At 45.0% G+C, this 19,219-nt stretch overlaps 1 protein-coding gene across 1 annotated transcript; it reads right to left on the bottom strand.

The window, feature by feature from the left end:
* Positions 1–439: 439 nt before the first annotated feature.
* Positions 440–1,378, bottom strand: LOC120990779 (olfactory receptor 5I1-like). The gene has a single exon (XM_040419682.1). The coding sequence runs from the start codon at positions 1,376–1,378 to the stop codon at positions 440–442; it is 939 nt and encodes a 312-aa protein (XP_040275616.1).
* Between the last annotated feature and the right edge of the window lie 17,841 nt (positions 1,379–19,219).

The raw sequence follows: 19,219 nt of genomic DNA, 5'->3' as shown, positions 1-19,219 counted from the left end.
CAACCTATCCTAACACTCGTGGAGAACAATTGCTGGCTAGTAGTACTGTAAGTGTTCTCTCCTGGCACAGCAATGCTAGGGCAGACTGTAGTACAGCAGACGTAGCTGAACAGAGGATGTGACTGCCGTTCTTTAGGGAGAAAGGAATCCCAGAACCTTTTTCCCCATCACCTGCAGCCTTGTCCTCAGTTTAACCTACTGAAAGAGGAGTTCATTGAGGGACGAGCAATGTGCACAAAGCGCTGAATGTGGCCAAAGCTTCAAAAATTTTTTTTTTTAAGCATTTGCCCCCTAACCCTTGAAATAATTCTTGGTATGTCAATGGTTGTTGTCTCAAGGTCCTCCCTTATCTATGTGAAGAACATTTACCACATTAATGTAAATGTATAAAATAATTATATAAAGAAATACAGTATTGCTTTCTAGAATGCAAACAAAATTACATAGCAGATAGTGTTATTTTATTGACTAGCTTGAGTATTGCTTGGGTCATATCCTTGTTCCTAAGAGTGTATATGAGAGGATTAAGTAAAGGGACAAATACAGCATACATAACAGAAAGAATTTTATCTTGGTTGGAAAAAATCTCAGACTGTGGCTTGACATAGGCAATAAATAATGTTCCATAGAAAATAAGGACAACCATAATATGGGATGTGCATGTAGAAGCGGCTTTCTTCTTCCCTTCAGCTGAGTGGATATGTGCAATGCTCGAAAGGATAAAGAAATATGAAACTGAAATGAAAATAAAGCACATAATTCCTAAGAAAACATCTGTTACAAGGGTAAGCATTTCATTGAGAGTAGTGTCTGTGCAGGATAATTTTAACAATGGAGGTATCTCACAGAAGAAATGGTTAATCTCTTGTTTGACACAGAAAGATAAACTGAACGTTGCTGATGTATGAACCCCTGAACTGAAAGCCCCTACAGCCCAAACAGTAATGACTGCCTGGAAACAAACTCTTTGAGTTATAATAAGGGTATAATGCAGTGGTTTGCAGATTGCAATATACCGATCAAATGCCATGTAGGTCAAAAGCAGGAGTTCTGTAATTTCGATCCAAGTAAATAGGTATAGTTGAATAGCACACCCATGAAATGTGATAGTATATGAGCCTAAAACAAAGTTGTATAGCATCTTAGGTACTGTAGTTGAAATGCAGCAAATATCAAGGATTGAAAGATTGGTCAGAAAGAAGTACATTGGAGTTTGAAGACTGGAAGACAATGATATTGTTACAATTATGGTGAGATTTCCAATCAGTGACAGTAGGTATGTGAAAGAAAACAGATAAAATAGAGGCACGTCAAATTTTGAGTGGTAAAGAAGCCCGCAAAGAATAAATTCTGCAGGATGGGATTGATTTCTTTCCATCAGGAATGAATATGATTTACTATGAAGCAATTGTCTATTTGAGGAGTCTATATATAACCTGTAATACATTTGTCAACTACCTTAAAAGCAGCTTGTAGCCAGGGGTAATAGTAAAATTGTAAACATTCCCATTCACTTTCTGTATTATCAAAGTGCTCCTTCTACTTAACTGTGCACTTTTCATACTACTGGGTGTTTATATATTGCAGTGAAGCAGTCAGCATGGAAGGAAAATTGAGCTACACATTATAAATCTTCATTGTATTCTCTTAAGGAATAAATCTGCAGAGATTTCACTTTTTAAATAGCAACCCATTATATACTAACATTAGACATGAGGGAATTGATTCTAAACTAATCAAGTTTATCACAAATTTCCCCACAAATTCTGATTTTAACAAATGTGAACATTTTGCCATTTGTTTTGGTCAAATTGCTCAAAATAGCATAGCATCAGCCATTTTACAGATAAGAAGACAGAGAAGAAGATGCAGCTCTCACCTGTTGCATCTGTTGTGAGCTCGGATATCAGCCTGGACACGGCTGTTTCTTAGAAATTGAAAAAAATCGGTGAAAAGTCCATCTCTTAACAACAGTGAGTACTTTACTTGCAGTGCTTTAAAAACTTCCAACTCTCAAATGCAAGAATCAGTCTACGCGTTTCAGACCCTCATGACATGATTAAGGACCAAAACATGAGGGTCCGAAAGGGCTCTTGCATTTGAGAGTTGGAAGTTTTTACCGCACTGCAAATAAAGTGCTCACTGTTGTTAAGAGCTGGACTTTACACAGTTTTTTTTTTAAAGAAGATCACGTAACCCCAGGAGGCACTCTGGCTAGCAGGCTTGCCTATAACACCCTGCAGTCACCCTAAGCCAGTCAGGAAGGACTATATTGACATATGTCATAGTCACTGTATAAGATACCAGTCAGGAAATGTATCTGTTTTCTGGGTTTGTACATTGCTACATCTGACAAAGAATGTGAAAATTTAGTTTATTGTCATGGAGACTTTGGTGAGACACAAGCCAGTTAGATGGATGCATTTCATTGACAGACAGAGAGATAAGTTTTAGCTAGGGGTTGCTTGTTTGAAAAAGGCTGTTTATCCATAAGGTGTCACATCTGTCTGCATTTTGATAATGGCAAAAAAAAAGTTAAGATTGTTTCTCCATTTACAGTTGGAGTGCTGTTCCACTTAGTAGTCACAACTGCCACCCTTAAAACATAGCCTTTATTATGTACCATTAAAACCTAAAATAACCCAAATAGTGATATATAAAATGGTGAAACTCAGTACTTTGGTACTTTGGGCCATAGGTAGGCAGGTATGGGCCAAATATGTTATACTATGTGCTCTGGCCCTATAGCTGGCCCTATATCTTTCATGCCCTGCCTATGAATGGAATAACTGCCCTGATAGGGTCGATCCCTGGGATGGCCCTGAATAATGGATAAAGCTACCAGCTAATATATACTGACCAAAAGAACCGTCACTACAATGATGAGTAGCAAAAAATTATAACAAGAGAAAACAAAACTTACACAAAAATAATGAAGTAAATAAGAATCCAAATTAATGAACCACTCCTATAAACTGATCCTGATTTAAGATAGGTAAGAACTTGATATTATAGCAGAAAGATAGTGTGTTGTTTCACAACGTCGTCGTCGTCGTCGTCACACCAACGCATTCACCCATGCTATAATTTGGCTCATCAGGGGACACATTAGGATTAGTACCTGACCAGGGTCAGATCAAAACTTAGATCTCTGATCGCTGCTGCAGCATTGCCAGAGCGGTGGAAGCTGTGGACAACTTGCGAAAATGGGCACCCACGCGGCGCGCCTTTACTAGTAGATCTGTCAAATTTGGGTATGCTTTAATAAACCGCTGAACCACTAAGTTTAATATGTGTGCTAGGCATGGCACGTGCATCAGGTTGCCGAGCTTCAAAGCCGCCACCAAGTTATGGCCATTGTCCGACACAACCATGCCTGGTTGTAGGTTGAGTGGCGACAGCCACAGCTCGGTCTGCTCCCTTATACCCTGCCACAGCTCTGCAGCGGTGTGCTGTTTGTCCCCTAAGCAGATCAACTTCAGCACGGCCTGTTGAAGTTTCCCCACAGAAGTGCTACACTGCTTACAGCTACTGACTAATGGCTGACTGCTGGAGGTAGAAGTGGTGGAGGTTGCGGCGGAAGAGGAGAAGGAGAAGTAGGGGTTGGAGCCAGTAACCCCCACAGTAGCTGCTTGCGTAGACCCTGATGGACGTAGGGCCCGCAATCCTGGGCGTGGGTAGCACCTGTGCCATCCCAGGGTACGACTCACTCCCGGCCTCCACAACATTCACCCAGTGTGCGGTCAGGGAAATGTAGCGCCCCTGGCCACCAGCACTTGTCCATGTGTCCGTGGTAAAGTGGACCTTCCGAGTAACTGTGTTGGTCAGGGCACGGGTGATGTTCTGGGACACATATTGGTGTAAGGTGGGCATGGCACACAGTGAAAAATAGTGGCAGCTGGGGACTGCGTACCGAAGGACGGCCGCCAACATCAGGCTGCGGAAGGCCTCAGTCTCCACAAGCCTATATGGCAACATTTCAAGGGCCAGTAATTTTGAAAGTTGCGCATTTAGTGCTATGGACAGTGGGAGGGTGAGTGGGTATTTCTGCTTGCGTTCAAATGCCTGGGGTAAGGACAATTGGATGCTGCGCTGGGACAGGGAAGTGGATGTAGTTGCTGATTGTGCATGCGAAGGCCCAGGTGCAGGGCAAGGGGCATCCGGCCCTAGGCTTTGACAGGGGATTGGCCAGCAGTGCGTAACACAGGGGAAGAGGAGGCAGTGGGGTGGCCTTCAGACCCAGATTGTGGACCCAGGCGTTCGGCCCACTGATTAGGGTGCTTGGATGCCATGTGGCGGATCATACTGGTGGTGGTGAGGTTGCTGGTGTTTGCGCCCTGGCTCATTTTGGTACGGCACAGGTTGCAAACTACCACTCTTTTGTCGTCTGCACTTTCTGCAAAAAAAAGCGCCTATCCCTTGGCAAGGGTGATTTATGCATGTGGGTGCTCCGTGTAACGGTTGCGGGCCTGTTTGGTGTGGGCTGACTTCTCTGTTTTGCCACACCACTGCCTCTTACAGCTTGTTGGGGTGCTGCAGATCCCTCCTCGTCTGTACTGCTTTCCTCGCTCGGTTTTTCACCTTCCCAAGTTGGGTCAGTGACCTCATCGTCCCCCACCTCCTCTTCCACTTCCTCATCCCCATCCTCCTGACTTGACCTAACCACAACCTCAGTGATTGACAACTATGTCTCATCCTCATCCACCTCGTGAAGAAATAATTGACGTTCACCACCCTCACCTTCTTGACCCTGTGATAGGTCAAGAGGTTGTGAATCAGGGCACAAGATCTGTGCCTCTTCAATTATGCTTGGCGAGAGGGTCAAATCTAGTGATGACGATGAAAATATGTCCTCGGAATGTCTGAGTGTGGTATCAACGATTTGTCCGACTTCTGACTCTACATGGTGGGAGGAAGGAGGATCAGGGTGAGGATTCTGTCGACCAGACTCTTTGCTAATGAGACTGGTCTTGGTGGAAGAGAGGGTGGAAGTATTATCTTCTGTCATCCAACCCACCACCCGGTCGCTCTGGTCCGACTTGGACAGTGTTGTCCTGCGACGCCCAGTTAACTGCAAAATGAAAGTGGGTATGGTGGATTTTTTCTTTTTCCCAGTTTCACCGGCAGTTGGCACAGTTTTTATTGCGCATAGGGCCACGGCCTCTGCCTGAACCGTCAACAACACGCCAACTACCCCATCCTTTAGTGCTTGTCTTCTTCAAATTAAAAGGTTTATTTAATAGATGTTGGACGACTTATTTAAATTTGCCCCAGCAAAATAATTATCTGCTGGAATACTGTATATAATGTTTGTGGATTGAACACACACACAGATGTGCCCCAAACTAGTTAAATTTGTCCCAAATACAAATAATTCTCTGCTGAAATACTGTATATATGGTTGCGGCCTCAACACACACACAGATGTGCCCTAAAAGTAGTTAAATGTGGAATATGTGGAATACTGTATATAACATTTGTGGATTGAACACACACAGAGATGTGCCAAAAAGTAGTTAAATGTGTCCCAAATACAAATAATTCTCTGCTGGAATACTGTATATACGGTTGCAGCCTAAACGCACACACAGATGTGCCCAAAACGAGTTAAATTTGTTCCAAATACAAATAATTCTCTGCTGGAATACTGTATATATGGTTGCGGCCTAAACATACACACAGATGTGCCCAAAAGTAGTTAAATGTGTCCCAAATACAAATAATTCTCTGCTGAATACTGTATATATGGTTGCGGCCTAAACACACACACAGATGTGCCTGAAACTAGTTAAATTTGTCCCAAATAAAATGTATTCTCTGCTGGAATACTGTATATAACGTTTGTGGATTGAACGCACACACAGATGTGCCCAAAAGTAGTTAAATGTGTCCCAAATACAAATAATTCTCTGCTGGAATACTGTATATACGGTTGCAGCCTAAACACACACACAGATGTGCCTAAAACTAGTTAAATGTGTCCCAAATAAAATGAATTCTCTGCTGGAATACTGTATATAACGTTTGTGGATTGAACGCACACACAGATGTGCCCAAAAGTTGTTAAATTTGTTCCAAATACAAATATTTCTCTGCTGGAATACTGAATATAACGTTTGTGGATTAAACACACACACAGATGTGCCCAAAAGTAGTTACATTTGTCCCAAATACAAATAATTCTCTGCTGGAATACTGTATATACGGTTGCGACCTAAACGCACAAACAGATGTGCCAAAAAGTAGTTAAATGTGTCCGAAATACAAATAATTGTCTGCTGGAATACTGTATATACGGTTGCGGCCTAAACGCACACACAGATGTGCCTGAAACTAGTTAAATTTGTCCCAAATAAAATGTATTTTCTGCTGGAATACTGTATATAACGTTTGTGGATTGAACGCACACACAGATGTGCCTAAAACTAGTTAAATTTCTCCCAAATACAAATAATTCTCTGCTGGAATACTGTATATACGGTTGCGGCCTAAACACTCACACAGATGTGCCTAAAACTAGTTAAATTTGTCCCAAATAAATTTATTCTCTGCTGGAATACTGTATATAACGTTTGTGGATTGAACGCACACACAGATGTGCCCAAAAGTAGGTTAATGTGTACCAAATACAAATAATTCTCTGCTGGAATACTGTATATACGGTTGCAGCCTAAACACTCACACAGATGTGCCTAAAACTAGTTAAATTTGTCCCAAATAAATTTATTCTCTGCTGGAATACTGTATATAACGTTTGTGGATTGAACGCACACACAGATGTGCCCAAAAGTAGGTTAATGTGTCCCAAATACAAATAATTCTCTGCTGGAATACTGTATATACGGTTGCAGCCTAAACACACGCACAGATGTGCCTAAAACTAGTTAAATGTGTCCCAAATAAAATGTATTCCCAGCTGGAATACTGTATATAACGTTTGAGGATTGAATGCACACACAGATGTGCCCAAAAGTTGTTAAATTTGTTCCAAATACAAATATTTCTCTGCTGGAATACTAAATATAACGTTTGTAGATTAAACGAACACACAGATGTGCCTAAAGATAGTTAAATTTGTCCCAAATAAAATTTATTCTCTGCTAGAATACTGCATATAACGTTTGTGGATTGAACACACACACAGATGTGCCCAAAAGTAGTTAAATTTGTCCCAAATACAAATAATTCTCTGCTGTAATACTGTATATACGGTTGCGGCCTAAACGCTCACACAGATGTGCCAAAAACTAATTAAATTTGCCCAAAATATAAATAATTCTCTGCTGGAGGACTGAATATAACGGTTGCGGATTGAACGCACACACAAATTAGGTTAATTTCCCCAGAATATTTTTTTCTCTGATGGCGCGTTGTATATCTCACTAGCAGACACACTCTAGTGAATAAGCCCCTTTTTATAATGTCTGCTAAACACACTGCTTTCTGATGGCGTACTGTAGATCTCACTTGCAGACAAACTCTAATGAATAAGCCCCTTTTTATAATGTCTGCTAAACACACTGCTTTCTGATGGTGTACTGTAGATCTCACTAATATCAAATATTTCTGTCTTTTAACCTCTTCCGGACACATGACGTACCGGTACGGCATGTTGTCCCGGTACTTAACCTTTTCAGGACACAGAGCGTACAGGTACGCCCTAATGTCCTGGTACTTAAGGACACAGGGTGTACCTGTATGCCCTGTGTATTTCCGATCACCGCCGCGCGGCGGGCGGGCGGTGATCGGAAGCCGGTGCCTGCTCAAGTCATTGAGCAGGCACCTCGGCTAATTGCGCGAGGGGGTCCCGTGACCCCCCCATGTCGGCGATCGCTGTAAACCGCAGGTCAATTCAGACCTGCGGTTTGCGGTTTGCCTTGTAACGTCCCCCAAAAATAAAATGTCATTCCCAAAATGATCCTAACATGAAGTAGATATATGAGGAATGTAAAGTAATAACTATTTTTGTAGGTATTACTATGTATTATAGAAGTAGAGAAATTGAAACTTGGAAATTAGCAAATTTTTTGTGAATGTAGCCTAATACACACTATATTATTCATACAGCCAATGCATTCCAATACAGAAGTATTGGAATGCATTGTAAAGGATTAGACCCCCAAAAGTTGAAGTCCCAAAGTGGAAAAAAAAAGGTCCAGCAAAATCTGCCTTCTAAAAGCCGTATGGCATTCCTTTCCTTTCTGTTTTGCGGACAAGAATAGGCAGGCATATCAATGGCTGTCCGTGCCGTTCCGCAAATTGTACCGAACCGGTACTCGGCAGAGCATGCTAGCTCATCACTAGACGCTAACACTAAACACTACCCACACAAAACCCTAAAACACTAACCCTAAAACACAGAAAAATCTATTTTTTTTTTTCACAAACAAAAGACGCTGACACTAATCGCTACCCACACAAAACCCTAAAACAGGTTCTCTTATATAGTAAGAGGTAGGCAACTTTCCTATTGGTTGCTAGGGAAGTTGCTAAGCGCCTGCAGCCTTCTCATTAGCCCACAAGCTAGAAGCAGGGAGGGATCATTCATGTGTACTGTGGAAAAAAAAAAATATTCGAATTTACAAATATATAGCGCTATATTCGCCGATATTCGCGAATAAAATTCGCTATTCGAATATTCATGCTCAACATTACTGTTCATCCTCTGATTGATATACAGTGGTATTTGGCTCCTGAACTACATCATCTCTGTTCGTATATTGCTGACACGCAATTAGACGACTGGTTTCTATCTAGCAGTCCTTCCCGATATAGGGACTCTGCACTATACCAATGAGTTGATGTTGATATCCTTTTTTTTTGCTGTCTAATTTGGAAACTCCTTTCGGTTGATTTACTATATCTTCAGATCTAAGTTTTGATCTGACCATGGTCAGGTACTAAGCCTAATGTGTCCACTGATTAGCCCAATTATAGCATGGGTAAAATCCGTTGGAACGACGACATTGTGAAAAAACACACAGTATTTCTTCTATAATATCAAGTTCTTATCTATCTAAAATCAGGATTGGTTTATAGGAGTGGTTCATTAATTTGGATTCTTATTTACTTTATTATTTTAATAAATGCGGTCATCACAGGTATTGAATTCCTCCGAGATCCATGCCTCATTCATTTTTAGAAATGTAAGGTAATCCACACTGTCGTGAGCTAGGCGCTTGTCGGTCACCCTGCTGCGCTGAACGTCCTTTCGGACTCGACAAGAGGCAAGCCAAGAGTTCCATGGCAAATTGTGCCAGCTCTGGCCACAGGTCAAGCCTGCACACCCAGTAGTCAAGGGGTTCTTCGCTTCTAAGAGCGCCTACATTGGCCATTAACCCAATGTAGTCGGACACTTGTCTGTCTAGGCGTTCCCTGAGGCTGGATCCGGAGGGCAGCTGTAGATGGTTGGCTGCAAGAATGATCTCATATCCGAAGTGACCAACACATCTTTAAACCGCCCTCTTCTTGCATGTGCTGAAGGATTGGTACTTGCAACTGGGTCTCTGTGGGTGGAAACTCCTCTGCCAGCGCCCGCAACAGCAGAATGCAGCATCTCTCGCAGCAAGGCCTGGAAATGCTGCATTCTTACAGCTCTCTGTGATGCTGGTAGCATGTATGCCATTTTGTGTTTGTACCGGGTCTAAGTACATTGCCACCCAGTACTGGTCCTTGCCCTTTATGCTCTTTATATGAGGGTCCCTCTTCAAAAACTGGAGCATGAAGGCCCCCATTTGCACTAAACTGGAAGCGTTGAAGCGGCCAGGCTCCTACTTATCGCCCAGGAAAATGAACCAAGCTCCCCAGATCCTGTCCTGACGCAGAGTTCGTACAGGTAGTCGTTAATGGCACGTTTCTGCTGGAGAAGCCTATCAAGCATATACAAGGTGGAGATCCAGCGCGTCGGGCAGTCACAAATCAGACGTCTGACGGGCAAGTGGTGTCCTCGCTGAACATCAGCAAGGCGAGCCATGGCCGTGTAAGATCTTTTAAAATGGCCAGAGATTTTCCTGGCCTGCCACAAGACGTCCTGAACCCCAGGGTATTTGGCAGCGAATTGCTGCACGACTAAGTTCAGTACGTGTGCCATGCAGGGCACGTGTGTCATTTTGCCCTGTTTCATCGTGCTCAGCAGTTTGGCACCGTTGTCGCACACCACTTTACTGTCAAATTGAGCGGGGTTAGCCACTGATCGGCCTGTGACCACAGAGCTGAAAGCAGTGCAGGAGCGGTGTGGCTCTTTTCTTCCAGGCACATCAGCTGCAGCACACCATGGCAAAGTCTCACCTGGCATGTCAAATAGGTTCTGAGGAGCTTGGGCGGTGCAGCACAAGAGGTGGTAGCAGTGGAAAAATAGGAGTCAGCCGAGGAGGAGATGGAGGATGGAGTAGGAGGAGGAGAAGAAGAGGCAGGCCTGCATGCAATCTGTGGTGGTAAAGCCACACGGGTGACACGGGTTACATGCTTGACGGCCATCAGTTTCACCCAGTGGGCAGTAAAAGTTATGTACCTACCCTGCCCGTGTTTGATAGACCAAGTGTCAGTGGTCAGATGTATTTTGGCACCGAAACTGTGTGCCAGAGATATATTAACTTGCCGCTGAACGTGGCCATATAGTTCAGGGATGCACTTCTAGGAGAAATAATTCCTTCCGGGGACCTTCCATTGCGGTGTGCCAATAGCCACAAATTTTCTAAAATCCTCCGAGTCCACAAATTTATATGGCAGTAGTTGGTGGGCTAACAGTTCCGACAAGCCAGCGGTCAGCTGTTGGGCAGGAAGATTATCCAGCGTCATCATTTTACGCTCGAACATTTGGGCCAAGGAAGCCTGCCTTGTGCCAGATGAACGCGACGATGGCATAGTGGAAGGTGGAGTGGAGGACAAATGGGAGGAGAGAGGAGAAGGAGAAGAGGCAGGTCGTGGAGCACCGGGAGTGTGGCTTTGTGGGTTCTGACGGTGTTGCTCCCACTGGGCTCGGTGATAGGAGGCCAGGTGCCTTCTTAAGGCGGTCATCCCTAGGTGAGTGTTGGGCTTATCGCGACTTATGCGCTGACAGCACAGGCTGCAGATGGCAACACTATTGTCAGCAGCTGAGGCGTTAAAAAAAGCACGCACTGCAAGCCATGTGCCAGCATCCTGGGAGCGGCAGATGTAATCGTGCATGGTGGATGGCTCGCTCCAGATACATTTGAAGTCTGCTTTATGCCTCCTGTGTACTGCGAGTTCTGCCTGCTTCTCCTCCTTCTACCCCCTATATGCTGGTCTGTCTCTCCCTCTGAACTCTCCTCCTCTTCCTCTCTTGTGGGCACCCACGTGACATCCATCGACACATCTTCATCGTCACCTTCACCACCACTGACATTAGAGATCTCGGAGTAGGCAGCAACAGTGGGGACCACCCTCCTTGGGCTTATCTGGGTACTGTCGTCAGACCGCTGGGTGGCGGCGTTGCTACCTCCTCTTCCTGATCCGATATCAAGAATGGCTGAGCATCGGTATGGTCTGGGAATGGATGGGAAAATAATTCCTTTTACTCGAGTGGAGGGGCTATGGTGGTGGTGGAGTGAGGAGGGTGCAGAAGCAGAAGGCTAAGTGAGCCACTCAACCAACTCTGGTGCATCCTTTGATGCAATCGCACGCACCTTCTTCAACTTCCCACTTAGGCTCCGGCCTAGTGCACCTGCCCGACCCCTACCCCCCCTGCGGAATGGCCTGCCTCTTCCTCTGCTTGTTATTTTCAAAATGACCCTATGACAAAGTCCCTATAGAAGAGCAGTATTTGTGGAAGCAGGTATATAGTACCCCTTAATCTGTTTTTTTGGGGGGGCAACTAGTATCTCGGATTTGGGCTGTACCGAAATTCTCCCCGGAGACGTTGAGGCCTGCCAACTCAGGTCCCGGTGGCAATTCCCCCTCGTCTCCCACCATTACCCTATGCAGGGTTGTCTCCCCATCTTCCACCGAGGTGGCAATCACCCCTACTGCTGGTCCTTCAGCCTCAGGTTCCCAGGGTTCACATCGTCCTCCTGAACAAGTCCAATCTCCTGAGCTCACCCCTGACTCAGGAGTACTAGTCACTCTCACAACCGGCCACAGGGCCAAGAAACCTGGAAAGTCTCTCCCTGTTATGAGTTTGTAGTGCAAGTTTGCAGCGACTGCCACTTCGTGGGTCCTCCTGCCGGCTACCGTGGTTAGAGCACTAGCACTGTGGGGTAGTCTTTTAAGTCTCCGTGAATGCACATCACCCCAACTTTCCGCCCAGTATACTCAGCGGACGGCACTAAGGTAACCCTTACTAGGGTCACCAAGCTCCCTGAGTCCAGCAGCACCTCAGCTTGAGTGTCTCCCACTTCCACCTGGCACAAGTGGTCTAGAGCCTCCGGGGTACCTGTGGCACACAGTTTCATAACATACATTGACTGACGGTAACCATAATTAGTGTCCATGGGCTCAACCCGATAGGGACACTCAGCCCTTCTATGGTCAGTTTCCTGACACAACCAGCAGATTACCTGGGTCCAGCCCATAGTAGGAACCTCCCAGGTGGGTTTCACTGGCTCATACCGTTGAGCCTGGGGTGGGGAGTTCTGGGGTTTACCTGCCCTCCTCCCAAAAGAATGCCCCTTGAGATTCCTAGAGGCCTCATAGAGTTCCACCAGGTCCATCATTTCCAGGGCATTTCCAGGAGACACCTGGCCGATCCAGAGCTGTAGAGGGGGTGGCAGCGCCCTCCAGAATATGTCAGCCAATAGTCTATCCAGCATAGCCATGGGACTCAGCACATCAGGCTGTAGCCACTTTTGCAAAAAGTGGAGTAAGTCATAATACTGGGGTCTCGCGGGCTCAGCCAGCTTAAACCCCCACTGATGTACCCACTGGACCCGGACCAACACATTTACCCCAATCTTGCCAAAATCTCACCCTTTACCTTCGGGTAGTCGGCCGCTTGATCGTCTGGCAAGTCAAAATATACGAGCTGAGACTCTGATGCCAAGAAAGGAGCGATGACCTCAACCCACTGGTCTTGGGGCAGCTTTTCCCTGGTGGCCACTTTCTCGTACATTGCCAGGTAGGTGTCATTTAAGGGATCGCTACATGTACTGCTTTCCGTGCATCGTGGACGCTTGTGGTTGCTCCTGCTGTCTGAAAAGCCATCACATGTTGTAGCAGCAACTGGTTGGTCTCTTGCTGTTGCTGCAGGTTAGTCTCTCACTGCTGTAGATTAGCTTCCAAGAGGGCCTTCACAACAGCCTCCTTTTTTTCATGGGGTACGGGTTGTAATACTGCTGGTTTGATGTACGACACACAACCGTGCCCAAAAATGAAAATGTGGGGATTCGCTCTGGTAGTTAGGATTAGCGGGTGCAGCACAGAGGCAAAGTACAAGTTCTTGGTTCAAAACATCAGTGATTATTCACACGTGAAAGCAAAACAAAAACGCAAGTTGCTTGGTGATCATTCACACAAATGAAAAGTTCATATACAAAACAGTCACCTTTTCTCCTGGGTGTTACTTCACACCCTGTTGGAAGTTCTGCTTTGTCAAGTCCACAGGGGACTGAGCCCTCCAGGCCGGCTCAAGCCGCGGATCCCAACACAGCCCTCAGACCACAGCACACAGACCTCCTGAGCTCCACTGTCAGACGGAGGTAATCCTCAGACCTGGCAGTGCTGGCTGTTTTTTATACCTGGCAAAACCAGGCCTGGTACATGGGGAGTAGTCACCCACCCAGCACTTTGACTACTCCCAGTAAGAGCTGTCCCGGATCAGCTATAACAGCCATGCTAAATCTTTAGGTGTCAATTAGCAATAGCTGCCGCTGACACATAAAATACCGGCTCTTACTTCACCGAGGCCAGGAACCTCAGTGACACATATCTTCCATCCACAATGATTCCAGGTGCCTTCTTACACATTACTTCATGTAATAACTTTGTGAATTAATTATTACAGTAAAAAACCTTGGTACAAAACTCAGGTATGATTCCAAGGTAGCTGACTGACAAGCACACTGTACTGCTTGTCGATAAAGGCTAGCTACCACCAAAAAAGACCAAGAGAAGGAGGACAGACTTGTTTTGATAGGAAATGCTGGCCGGTTATATTTTCCCACAGTATCCAGTGATGCTGTCTTGTTTGCTGCAATAGAACCCTGGTACCTATGTTTTTGCTTGAATTCCCATGGCTCATTTAAATACTGCAGATCTTGCATGTGGCTGTGGTTTTGTGTGCTGGTCTTGTAGAGAATAAAAAAACACCATTGCTCGTACAGAGCTAGAGGCAGCCAAGCTTGGCCTAGGTCTGGCAAGTTTTGAGCCTGCGCCCCAAGTGTTAAAACACTTCACTTTTATCTTGATTGCTGCTTGAGCTTTAAGCCACAGAAACTGCAAACAAGGTTTTTGAGTGCAGCAAGGGTTGCTGAGGGCTGCAAAATTTAAGTGAATTGCCGAAATTACAGTGCATAGTTTAACACTAGGCCATAGTTCAACACAAGGACATAGGTTTGATAGATTTTCCTTGGTTGCTTGTGAATTATTGCTTACAGTTTTTTTCCTTTACTGTTCATTCCCATTTTAACATGTGCTCCATGGACAATGCTACTACATGTGTGTCCTATGCAATGTATGCATGCCTTGAAGAGCCATTTGATGGTAAATGTTGAATATTTAGAAGCCCAGATTCTGGATCTAAATGTGCAGCTTGCAACATGCATAAGCATTGCAAACCTGGAGAGAGGCTTAGACCTCACTGTGCAGGCACTGACTGGAGTCAGTGAAATGGAGGTGGTGGAGGAGGGCAAGATCGGGACTATAGGGTCAGTAGTTGGGTTACAAGAAGGGGTAGAGGGAAAAGTGCCATGGAGGCTAGTCCTGATTTAGAACATCCTAGTAAATATGCCTGTTTAACTGATATTAGGGATGGAAGCTCAGGGCCAGCAACACTGCAGCAGGACATTGCTCCTAGGAAGGATGACTAGTGTAGGAAGCATGGGTAGAGGAGTATAGCAAAGGTCAGACAGATGTAGGTGGTAGGAGATTCCATTATTAGGAGGACAGATAGGGTCATCAGGGTCATTTGTCACCGACACTGTGAATGCCAAACAGTGTGTTGTCTTCCGGATGCTCGGGTTCAGCATATTGCAGATTGGATAGACAGAATGCTGGATGGGGCTGAGGAAGACTTGGCAATCATAGTACACATTGGTACCAATGACAAAGTCAGGGGAAGATGGAAGGTTCTTCAAAATTATTTTAGGTAACTAGGAGAGAAGCTCAAGTTTAGGACCGCCAAGTGGTGTAGTGTAGTGTTTTTAGAAATACTGCCAGTGGGGGGCGGAGCCAGCGCCGGTCTGAGATGGCTGCTTGATTCTGAGCTCTGTGCTACACATCGTTCATAGCACTAGCAATCTTTAGCTCCACACCTGAAAATGGTAAAAATAGGAAACCCTAAAGCAGGGGAACACCCGAGCACCAACAAAAGCCATGCTCAGGGTGGTGACATGGACAGATTCATCAAAAAAGCGGCTGCAGCGTTCGTCGCTCGTGACTCCAAGATGGCGCCGGTCCAGCAACAGAAAACCGGCCAGCAAGACAAGTCGGATGAAGACAGTGACACTGAGGAGCTGCAAGGTAGGGGGGCCCTTCCGATCACCAGAAACTACCTTAAGAACACTCTGAATAGGGCACTGGAGCCCTTGCTCAGTGAATTCGCCGCAATGCGCCAGGATATGAGGCAAGTGGGTGACCGAGTCGATGCGCTCGAGAACAACCAGGCCCAGATACTGGATCATCAGAGGGCTACAACAAGTTCATTCCGAAAGTGCGGCACCTACCTGAATGAGATTCAGAACGCTTTAGAAGACCAAGAAAATAGGGGCCGCCGGAATAACCTGCGTATAAGAGGGATTCCTGAATCTGTTCTGCCTGGAGACATCCCTGCTGCGATCATCTCCCTCTGCTCCTCACTTCTTGGCCCTGAATTCGCACTGGAGATTACGATTGAAAGGGCTCACAGAGCTTTGCGGCCCAAACCTAAAATGGAGGAGCCGCCAAGAGATATTATTTGTAAATTCCTGAATTTTCAGGTGAAATCAGCAGTTCAAGAGGCTGCTAGAAATAGATCAGACATCTTGTTTGAAGGCGCCCTAGTGTCAATTTATCAAGATCTAGCCCCCTCTACCTTGAAAAAGCGTAAATTCCTTAAACCGCTAACAGAATGGCTGCGGGCTAACAGAATCCTATATAAATGGAATTTTCCCTTTGGACTTTCCTTTTCACAAGGAGGCTGCCGCTTCAATATAACTTCCCATGCTGATTTGGACGCTGTCTACGAACACCTTCAAATCTCTCCCCTGCCGATAGAAAACTGGGAGCTGTTCCAAGACTTCTTCGCCCTACCTGAAGTTCCAGCGTTGGCACCCTTCACCCTACAACATACTCCTAAGGCTCATAAAGTGGGGAAGAGGAGCCGACAATTGACACCTAAGAGGCTAGCTCAAGATTAATAATCTCGAACTTCCAGCTCCTGCCAACGTAAAGGGAGATGTTCTTTCTTAGAACTTTATTGGATCTATCCAGAGAATTTGCTTCTCTAACAAGAGTGATCTTTAGTTATTGTTTGTTTAGATCAGCTCCATTCTGCTAGTAGATCCATGACATAGCCAGTTTGAAGTCATGTTAAAGCTATCTCTTATTAGATAATGCTTCTGTCTTACATGCTTCACCTGCCTCTTCTCCCCTTTAAGTCCTCATTACCTTTTGGGTCACTTGTGGCTCCTTAGCCCCTGGGCCTTCCTAATTTAGCTTAACTTGGCCATTGCCTTTCCTCCCTTTTTTGGGCTCTACTAATTACCTGTCTAAATATAAGCCCCTTTTCAGGTTGCAACTATATGTGCTGAACGTTATGTATACTGGTCCTCAACCAACTTTCCCCCATGCTTTACACCAGTGGGTCAAACCCCACATCAAGTTATATTATGATTATTTGTTTTGTTCTCACTGTTTCCCTTGTCCCTTTGTTTTATTTTAGGTACCTGACACAGCCATCCTTGGTTTCTCTGAGGAACTTGCAGGTTGATGGGGATCCGACTTCTTCATGGCTGATATTCATATAGCCTCTTATAATGTGAAGGGCTTTAACTCACCCTCTAAGAGAAGCCAGATTTTCTCTATACTACGTAAGGAGGGTGCGGATGTGCTGCTCCTCCAGGAGACACATTTCAGGTTTAACCATTACCCCAACATGGAATTCTCTCACTACCCTCTTTGGTTCCATTGTGGGGGGGGGGGGGGGGGGGGGGGGCTCTGCCTCGTCCGGAGGAGTAAGCATTGGATTTAAGAGAAAAGTCCCCTTCAAACCCACTACCCATCTTCAGGACCCAGAGGGTAGATACATTATGGTTAAAGGACACATTGGTCCTCAAATGTACTCCTTTATTAACCTGTATGTTCCTAATACAAATCAGGCTAGATGGCTCTCTTCCATTGCTCAAACAATTTCCTCTTTTAAGGAAGGTATAGTTGTATTGGGAGGTGATCTTAACATAGCCCTCGACCCCCAGATAGACTCCTCCTTACATAAAACTTCCCACTCTAGACGCTCCTTAAAATTAATCAAAAACATTTTTGGGGATTTCCATTTAGTGGATGTTTGGCGCACCCTTTATCCTAATACCATAGATTACTCATTCTACTCACATGTTCACTGTTCATATCATCGTATAGACTACCTCTTCATCTCCAAAGAACACCTCCAATTATGCCAAAAGACCAATATTGGGTCTATTCATTTATCAGACCATGCACCTATCTACCTTATGATTTCCTCCCCTGTGCGAAAAACCAAAAGTTTTAACTGGAGACTGAACGAGTCCATCCTAGGCAATTCCGAATCCACAAAAAAAATAGCCACATTATTAGATGAATACTTTAAACTAAACTCCCTTCCTGAACTGTCACCCCAAGTTGTATGGGACGCTCATAAACCCTTTATTAGAGGCGAGTTTATTAGCATTGGTTCCCATTTGAAAAAACTTAGAGAGGGCAATATTAACAGCCTCCTTTCTAAGATAAACAAGCTGGAAGCAGTCCATAAAAAATCCCTGTCTGAAACCCAATTCCAGGAACTTTCCAAGTCCAGAGCCGAATTAAAAGCTCTATTACAGAGTAACTCAGCAAAATACTACCTTAACTCCCAATACAATTTTTTTGCGCATGGAGACAGAGCTACCAAATTTTTAATAAACAGAATTAAAGCTAGAAGGGCAGATAATTACATACACCAACTTTCCTCTCCAAAAGGTGACCCAGTTTTCGCCTCATTCAAAATAGCAGCTCAATTTAGGGACTTTTATGAAGCCCTGTATAATATCCCTTCTTCCCTCTCCCCAACAGCTCACTCTTCATTAGTTGACACATTTTTAGACTCTACATCCCGCCCGACTCTGTCTGCAGCTCAAAAACACTCTATGGAGGCTCCATTTACCATCGACGAGTTATCCATAGCTTTAGCCCAAATGCCCCAGGGTAAAAGTCCGGGTCCGGATGGCCTTCCCGCCTCCTATTACAAAATTTTTAAGAAACAACTTCTGCCACACTTGCTTACTGTATGCAATCAAACCCTGCAAAATGTCCCCCTATCCAGAGACATGACGACTGCCCATATAGCTTTAATTCCTAAAGAGGGGAAGGACTCTAAGTTGTGCGCTAATTATAGGCCTATCTCTCTCCTTAACATTGATCTTAAGCTCTTAGCTAAACTCCTGGCCAATCGCTTGGCAGTCCTTCTTCCTCTTTTGGTACATATGGACCAGGTAGGCTTTGTTCGCAACAGGGAGGGTAGAGACAACACTGCCAGAGTCATCAATGCACTCTGCCATGCCAGACACACCTCCTCTCCTCTGGTACTTCTCAGCACTGACGCTGAAAAAGCATTTGATTGCATAAACTGGAACTACTTAAGTCATGTTTTAGAGTTTTTTGGCCTGCTTGGTCCATATATTAAAGCGGTATTTGCCATGTACGATCAGGCCACAGCTCTTGTCATGGTTAATGGTGACCTCTCCTCTCCCTTTCAAATTCATAACGGAACTAGACAGGGATGCCCCTTATCCCCCCTCTTATTCATCCTAGCAATGGAACCCCTCCTATCAAGACTTCGGGCAGATTCTGGGATTGAAGGAGTATCCTTGGGGAGTCGAAGTCATAAACTAGCTGA

The sequence above is a fragment of the Bufo bufo genome, chromosome 2, assembly GCF_905171765.1.
Source record: "Bufo bufo chromosome 2, aBufBuf1.1, whole genome shotgun sequence".
Classification (NCBI taxonomy): Eukaryota; Metazoa; Chordata; class Amphibia; order Anura; family Bufonidae; genus Bufo; species Bufo bufo.
Note: the sequence above shows the minus strand (reverse complement) of the source record. Positions and strands in the feature narration are given on the sequence as shown.